Raw genomic sequence first — 8,798 nt, 5'->3', positions numbered from 1 at the left:
GAGAGAGTGTGTGTGTGTGTGTGTGTGTGTGTGTGTGTGTGTGTTTGGACTAGATGTTCTGCTGGGATCTGTCCTGCCCCTGCCCTGGCTCCACTGAGGTGCATTTACCAAAAACAAAAAATAACCAAAAACTGAAATGTTATAAATAACAGTACAGTGGCAACATCAGCCAAAAAGAGCACAGACATGCTCCTGAGCCATGTGGCAGAATTCATTAAAAAAAGCCGCCCCAGAAGAAAGAAATCAACTTTGTTCTCTATTTTAAAAGAAACCCCAAATGCTTCACGCATCTATTTTTAAAATTTAAAACAGAAAACACTATTCCACAAATATGTCTCTGGCACTCATGTTTGCATCTTCTCGCTGGTGCACCTCTCCGGCCAACCTCCTCTGCTCTCGGAGCCCCCGACACTCCTGTCAAAACCTACCCATGCGTGCGCCCAGCTCTCATCCCTCCAGTCCTGACTTCAGGGGAGGCAGCCCCTCCCCTCTCAGCAGAGCCCACAGAAGCTGCTGTCAGTCAGGCCCTGCCTGCCAGGGGCCTTCTGAGCTTGCTGCAGCCATTGGGATTCTCGTCCTTAACTTTCCCAGGGCTCCCCATCTCATCAATCCAACTTCTCCATCAGAACTGGGGCCAGAACCTCTTCAATTGATGTGCACTGATTCTATATGGTGCTGGGGACCAGAGGGCAGGCAATTCACCTGTCAGCTGAAAAGCGGCTTCCCCACAGTGTTCTAAAACTGGATTGTTGGGGAAGGTTGCACAACTCTGTCCAATTATGAAAAAAATCACTAAATTGTATGCTTAAAATAAGTGAATTTCATGGTATGCAAATTATACATTAATAAAGCTATTAAAAAAATCAGCGTCCACATCTCTGCAGGTGTTTCTGTCCAGCGCCAGACCCGAGGTGCGACCTGGGTTCCTTGCATGTGGACAGTCTCTTGGCCCCATGTGGTTCAAAGGGGCTAGAACAGAGACTCAGCCAGGGGGAGGGCTGGAGCCAGGGTTCTGGCGAGTGGACGTGCCTGCCGGAGAAGGGGCGCCCAGAGGGCAGGCTTCCAAATGGCAGCAGGTGGGGGGGGGGCACTGACAACGGGAAGGTGGCAAACTACGCAGTATGATGGGGTGATGGGGTGACAAGCTGCCTGGGTGGGGGAGGAGGACGTGGTTAGTATTAGATTGAACCATATGCCATTTTTGTAGGTCAAATGGTTGAACACTGGCAATCGCCAGTGTTTTTTGTAGGTCAAATGGTTGAACACTGGCAATCGCCTACAGCTCAACCTAACACCTGCCCATGTGTGATAACGGACCGGAGCTCAGGCTCGTGCGTTGGATGGAGCAAATTCCCAATCGGCCCCTCTGCTCATGGGCTAAGTGACCGAGGGCTTGTCACTTCAACTCCGTGAGCTGCCGTTCTCTCATCTATAAACGGGATGGCACGGTCACACCCCGGAAGCACATTTTCCTTTCCATCTTTCAACACATGTCCAATGCCCAGCACACGGTAGGCTCACCAAAGGCTCAAGCAGGGAGCATCCTTCTTTCCTGCTCCACTGCTTTCCTCTCCTCATCTTATGATGCTGTCTCTAGAGCAGATGGGATAGTAGAACTAAGCCTGAACCACCAAGCTCTCCGGGCATCTCTCTTCTAACACCAGCCCCTCAAATAAGTCAGGACAAGCAGCACAGTTCTGCTCAGCAAAGCAGACCCTCACTTTCCTGATGTTACTGCAGAAACACAGGAGTCCCAACTGTCCCTGGAGCCCAGGGCTGCATCTGAGTCCTCTACCTGGGGGAACCATGAAATAAAGCCAGTAAACGAATGGCCCTAAGGCAGAGCTGGGGGTGGCGCGAACCAAGGGCTGCCTGTTATTAACGCACCAAGTGGGGAAGGGTGAGGGGCCACCAGGTGGGCCTGGGTGCGCTCTGCAGAGCCGATGTGTAAGGCTGGGGGTGCTCACGGGTCAGCGGCGCCGAACGTGAACAGGAGGTCGAGGAACCCCCTTCCTTTGGCTCCCGTAGCGAAGAGGGAAGTGGGACCCAGGAGGACCGCCTCCAGGAACAAAGTGATTAAATGCTCAGCTGCCCTGGAGCCGGTGGCCCCAGAAGCTGCTGCTCTCAGGGCCAGGGCTCCTCTATGAGAAATGTCCGCGACGGGCCACCTGGTATACTTCTCCTTTGCTCTCCAGCCAACTGAGCTCACGTGGACAGGAGCAAGGACAGCCAGGCTCCAGGGAGAGCAGGGCGGGGAGGGACCGACAGAGGGAAGCTTCAGTTCCTTCTGCAAAAGGCTCTAATGTGTGGGATCCTTCCTGCATTCCTTGACTCCACACCTAGCCCAGGAGGCTAACAAGGTCTCCACGGGAACCAGGGAAGTTTCCAGTCAGCGAGCACATCTGTCCCTGGGGCCTGCAAGCTTTCATCCATGAGCCATGGGTCCAGGTGAACGCACACAAATGTGGAGGGGAGGAAATCTATCACCCTGTTTAACCAACCCAGCGTGTTAACTATCAGGGATGAACTAAGCTGTGGCTCTCTGGAAGGTGTCCAGGAGGACATTTCAGTCTTTCAAAGTCACACCGAGTGTCTGAGACCAGGACTTAGAACCTTGCCCACTCGGGCCTCAGAGACCAGAGGGAGACGTGAAAACAGACACACGACAGGATGTCCGGGTGAGATCTACCATGGGGAGAATAAAGCAGCACAGGATCCCAGCGGAAGGGATATTAGCTCCCTCCAAAGATTCTTTCCTGCCAATAGAGACCACACCCCACGATGGTGTGAGGAGAGACCCCTGGGGGTCCACCATACAACTCGGGGCCCCTAAGCCCGAGGCCTCGCCTGCCTCTGTGCTCCAATCCCAGGGGTCAGAGGATACATTCTTAAGGAAGAAATGCGCTCTTGGCGTGATGCCTCAGGGTAATAAACCCACCCTTTACGATCACACCCGAATGATCACGTGCTTTCACTGTGCTGGCTCCAAGCTGGCAGCCAGAGCTCTGCTTCTGACAGCTGCCCAGGGCTGATGGCACTGCCCAGGCTCTATGGGGGGTGGGGGTGGGGTGTCGGGGGGGTGGCTTTCACTCACCAGACAGCGGGTCTTTGCCAATCATCAAGACATTGGGCAAATTCATCACGATCAGCTGCTGGAGAACTTCCTACAGAAACAAAGGGGAAAGGATACCATTAAGCACAGAAAACAAAATAAAGACTGACTAAGACAATTACAGTTTACCAGGCTGCTGGATGAGTGTGCCTGCCATTAAACAGTAACTATGGAAACACTATATAACAGGGAGGAACAGTTAAGATACCAATAAACGAAAAGTCAAAAAAGCTAATTGTGCTTCCGCCTTGATTATTACCAAATAAAAATTAGGTCTACGTGTGTACAGAGACTTTGGGAAAAAGAAGATATATCAGATGCTAGATTAGCAGGATTAGGAGTTTCTTTTTAAAAGATGTCTTTATTTTTACGGTATGGTTTGCCTGTGCAATTAAAAAATACAGAATAAAGATTAAGGGGATGCTACTGCGTCTTTACAAGCTGACGATCTGGGATCCTAGCTTTCAGCAGGTCTTTGGTACAGGCTGTAAGTGAGACTTCTCTCTTTTCAGCAGTGACTACCCTGCGGGAGGGATAAATCACAGCTACTCTGTGCCCGTCAGAGAGGGGACACATGGGAAGTGAGGTGCCTTCTACCCTCACACCAAGGGCCTCTGAAAGAAGGCCCAGGCACCAGCCATCGGCCATGTCCCCTTGGGGTAGGGATGGCTAACAAAGTTCTCCTTGGAGTGTGCCGACCCACCACTCATGCCTCCCAGAGCAATTCTCAGGGCACATTGGTCTTCCCTGCCCAGATGTGCCTTGCTTTTCACAAATCAGAAGATAAAAAAATCTAATTTTACAGAAGATAAGCAAGGTAGTAGGATTCCTAAGTATTCTTGGTCTTACAAAAGTGGTCAAGAAACTCTTGACCAACAAATCTCCTCTTATGCCTTTAAAAAAAATGTTTCTGGGCATCCCTGGCGGCGCAGTGGTTGAGTCCGCCTGCCGATCCAGGGGACACGGGTTCGTGCCCCGGTCCGGGAAGATCCCACATGCCGCGGAGCGGCTGGGCCCGTGAGCCATGGCCGCTGGGCCTGCGCGTCCAGAGCCTATGCTCCACAACGGGAGAGGCCACAGCAGTGAGAGGCCCGCGTACCGCAAAAAAAATAAATAAATAATAAATAAATAATAAAATAAATCAATAAATAGATAAATAAATAGATAAATAAAATAAAATGTTTCCATTGAGACACGACTTTTTTTTCAGCAGTCGCTCTACTGATGATGTGATGAATCTCTGTACTCAGTACACTGCCAACCAGCACTGATGAAGAAAAAGGGGACAATTAACACGATCGGCTAATCCCATAGGGCCCAGCTGGACACCTCAGAGCTCTCTGAATCCTGAGAATGGTGGCCTAGGCAAGCACGCCTGGAGAGGCCAACACCTTCACAGAATGTACAAAATGATTTGAGCCACTCTCCTTATTATCTTTCCATGGCTCCTGCCACACCAGAAATTGAGGGGAGGGGATGCTAAACCAGGAGGAGTACCCCACTCCCAAACACACAGGCCCCTCTGCACTCAGTGTTGGAGGATGTCTTTCTTCACTGTCTGAGGTCACGTGTTACCGCATCAGACATGGCCAATGTTTTCTCAAACAAGTCTCAGTGTTGGACAGAGTCTGAGCTGCGTTACAGCCTCAGCTCTCCTTCGGGGCTTGGAAAAGTCAACGTGGAAAAAACTGTTTCTCAATTGAATGAGCTCACCAAAGGATTCCACAGTCCCTCCCTGGGGGCAAAACACACACTGTGAGTAAAATCAGGTAAATCCACTTCTACCAAAAGGAAGGACTCCCAACCAGATGGGTCCATTCTGTCATGGAGTCCCTATCCAGCCTCAACACTAAACTCGAGTGCTCAGCCCAACTTCTAGAAGACTTCCTTCTTATCACTGTCCAACCAGCTACAGCCCCCTCTGAAGTCCTGGCTGGCTTCCTCTGCCATGGTCCAACTGTCTGGAGCGCCAGCCCTATTTATCAGGGTGCTTGAAGAAGGGTGCACACGTTTATGAAGGAGATACAGAATGAGAGATCATCTTGAAGGTCTCTGCATTGCAATAACGCACAGTGGTATTTTTATGTTTATAATTACCTAAGCAAAAGACTGCTGGAAACATTGCTAGAAAATATTGCTGGAAAATCCATGTATTCTCCTTCCAAAACTGGATGGTTAATTTTGTCTAATCAGTATTTTCTAATTTTCCCACAAGAAATATGTACCACTTGCACAATTAAGAAGTAATGTTTTGGGCTTCCCTGGCGGCGCAGTGGTTGGGAGTCCGCCTGCCGATGCAGGGGATATGGGTTCGTGCCCCGGTCCGGGAGGATCCCACGTGCCGCGGAGCGGCTGGGCCCGTGAGCCGTGGCCGCTGAGCCTGCGCATCCGGAGCCTGGGCTCCGCAACGGGAGAGGCCACAACAGTGAGAGGCCCGCGTACCGCAAAAAAAAAAAAAGAAGTAATGTTTTATTAACAATGTTTCAGTAATGTGTTCCTCTCAAAACAACATGGGCCTCCCAAAAGTTAATCCAAAATTTGGGGGCCAAAGATACCCCCAAGACCTTAACTGCTCCCCCCAAAGGACCACCAATCACATTTCCAGCAAAAATAGGCTCAGAGGTTTGAGTGCCAAGGTCAGAGCTGGCCAGCAGAAAATACAACATGAAACGCATTAATTTCAAATGTTCTTAGTAGTCACCTTAAAAAAGTAAAAAGAAACAAGTGACAACATACAAATAATATACTTTAATTAAACCAACATTTCCAGAACATTGTTTCACCATATAAACAACATAAAACCCTGAACGACACCATATAAACAACATAAAACCCTGAACGAGATACTTCACATCCTTTTTCACACTAAGCCTTTGAAATTCAGCGCGTAGTTTACACTCACAGCACATCGCAATTCAGATGCTAAACTGTCACTGGAAACATGATCTGAATAAGCAGAATCGCAAACCAAAGCTGTTCCAAACACACTTAAAAATTTTCCAGTAACTGAATCCAGTACCAGCTTTTAAATCTAAACAAATTAGAAATTCACTTCTTCAGTCACACTAGCCACATCTGGAGGCCCCGCCAGCCACATGTGACACGCTAGTGGCTGCCGTGCTCTGCAACACTGGTGACCAGGGGATTCCCCGAGGAAAGCTGAGCAAACGCGTCCCCTCAGGGCGGCGGGGCCTCCAGGGCGACAGGCCAGGCCCTCCGGCTACGTGAGGAGGCTGCTGACGAGGGGCCACTCCTGCCTGGTACTCAGCACAGAAAGCCACTGTGGAGACCGCAGCTGACACACGGGCGGGCTCGGCGGGCACTGGTCACAGCCCGGCCGGCTGCGGGAGTGGGGACACGGAGCGGGGATGGAGAGCACAGGCCCCAAGGTGTGTTCTGTGTAGCCCCCAAATTTGCCAACAAGCCTTCCTGGTGCCACCTGGGCCTTTGCAAAGGCAGAAACAAAGCACGCTGTCACATCCCGAGGCCAGGACGAGGGATAAGGGCACACACGAGCCTTGCAGCCTCTTGTCTCATCCCATCCTTGCGGCCTGATGGCAGGAGGGAAGAGTCAGGCTTGGGGTGCAGCCCTCCCAGAGACCCCTGCCCTCCACAGAGAACTGGGCCGCAGAGAGGCAGGAGGAGCAGGGCGGGGGGTGGGCTTAAGCACCGAGATCCAGAGCAGATTTTGTACCCCCGCCCCCACTCCTCTGTGCACCTGCTTTAGGTTTGTTCTGAGATCCCAGTATAAGATGCTGGGGAAACCCCGGATTTTCCTTTTCATAAACGAAATTGCACTAACTGCATCCTGGAGGGAACTCATTGCTAACCACTTTAAACAAACTAAAAGAAAAGTCACAAAAGTAGGTCAGAGCTGGGTGGCGGTACTTGGATTCTCATGTAGCAAGGGGGTCGGGGCTAGAAAGCGCTTTGTAAGTACAAGGGGAAAGAACCCACCTGACCCCACCCAGGCTGCAAATCTAAAATTTAGGATCTTATCGACTCTGAAGTTCCTCCCAGGGCTGTCCTGACACAAACAAGGCCCTACACCTCGGGGAAGGATGGGACGGGCAGGACACTCTCCAGGAAGCGTCTGGCACCCCAGCTGTGGGTCCCAGGGGCTGCATCTGGTTTTGCACACAGTGTCAATAAGCCCAGAGACTCAGACTGCCCTGTGGGGGGGACACGGGGAGTGCCGAGGGGCCGTCTTGAGGCCGTGACACTGGCTCCCAGGGGTCACGGGTGGAGAGAAGCTCTCAGAACAGAACCAGGAAGCCGAGTGGAAGGAAGACGCTCCCTTCCTATTAGAATCCTCTCATGACAAGTACAAACGTACCCAGTGGGGAAAATCCAGGACACGGGAGCGGGTGCCCCAGTCCAGGCTTCACAGGTGACAGAGCTCTGCTAGTGGCAGGAAGGATGATGCAGGAGCGGGAGAGCAGATTTCAGAGGCACCAGGCCATGTGCAGAACTCACACATGATTACAACTAAGCAAGTGGCCTTGGTGGTGGCAGGACCTCCCAGCCCCCCGAGAGTAAACGAGACCAGCACCCAGGCACGTGGCTTCACTGAACCCATGACACCAAACGCTCGTCCCTGCTGGTGAGCACGGCTCCCCACATGTCAGAACCCAATATGGGGCCCAGGCTGTGATTCCCAGCTGGCTCCGGGAGTCACCTGGGCCCTCGTCATCCCTCCTGTCACCAGCCTTCACACAAGCCAGCTCTCCAGCCTAAATGTTCCTTCCCTCCCAAACTCGCTCAAACCTCACTCCTCCCAAGGAAGCTTCGAGGTTTCCCGAGTGCCTGCACGTTATGTGCAGGTGGTGCTAAGTCTTAAGATAACAAGATCTGGGGGATCCGTCACTGCCCTCTGGAGGTGGGGCTCTGGGAGAGGCAGGGGGACAGGGGGAGGGAAGGCAGAGGCTGGGGGCTGCACAGAGGGAGCTGGGAGGGACCCCAGGATAAGCCTGGACGCCTCACTCCACTTGGTCTGTCCCTCGGGCCAGAGGTGACCTGCGGTTCCCGGGGCGTGCAGGTGAAGCTCATTTTCGGCATGTCGCCCAGTTGCCTCCATCAAATTGTTCAGTCCCTGTGGGAGATGGGCCTCCTAATTCCTTTCTAGCCAGTCTCTATCCAGGACTTATAGAGCACCCACGGAGCCATGGCAGTGAATGTCCTGGAAGCCCTCAGGTAAGCCGTGCTTTCTCCAGGACCTCCTCCCTTGGTTGGAACAGGAGGACTCAGCTCCGGCCCCCCAAAAAGTGACCCCCTCAACTTACCTCTGAGAATAAGTGTGTGTACCCCAAACTCCTAGCAAGCTGTCTCCTTCACCACAAAACTGTCAACAGCAGAATATTAAATGGAGGCTCTAAAACACCCACCTTCAAAATACAAATCCAAGTATGACGGGGTGTGTGTAAGGGAGTGGCACTTCAGTACTTGTGCCGCAAGCTGACGCTGGGGACTGGTTAGGTAATGGAAGGTACGGCCGCGATCCTGGGTAGGAAGAGGGCAAAGAACGCTGAAATGAATAAAAGGACGCCTAACGGAATGTAGGAAATTAAAGATATGCTAAAAAAGAAGAAACCCTCAAAGGAAATATACTAAAATGACAGAACTCTCCTTTTTTTTTTTTTTTTTTTTTTTTTTGGGGCGGGGGCCCCCCCTTTTTTGGCCCCTCCCC

At 51.8% G+C, this 8,798-nt stretch overlaps 1 protein-coding gene across 1 annotated transcript in view; it reads right to left on the bottom strand.

The window, feature by feature from the left end:
* Positions 1 to 8,798, bottom strand: part of CCDC88C (coiled-coil and HOOK domain protein 88C) — a 129,191-nt gene that overhangs the window by 71,864 nt on the left and 48,529 nt on the right. Inside the window, 1 exon segment of the mRNA XM_007471882.1 lies at positions 3,095 to 3,164. Within this exon segment, the coding sequence (XP_007471944.1) occupies positions 3,095 to 3,164 (70 nt within the window).

This window comes from Lipotes vexillifer, unplaced genomic scaffold, assembly GCF_000442215.2.
Source record: "Lipotes vexillifer unplaced genomic scaffold, Lipotes_vexillifer_v1.1 scaffold751, whole genome shotgun sequence".
Lineage (NCBI taxonomy): Eukaryota > Metazoa > Chordata > Mammalia > Artiodactyla > Lipotidae > Lipotes > Lipotes vexillifer.
Note: the sequence above shows the minus strand (reverse complement) of the source record. Positions and strands in the feature narration are given on the sequence as shown.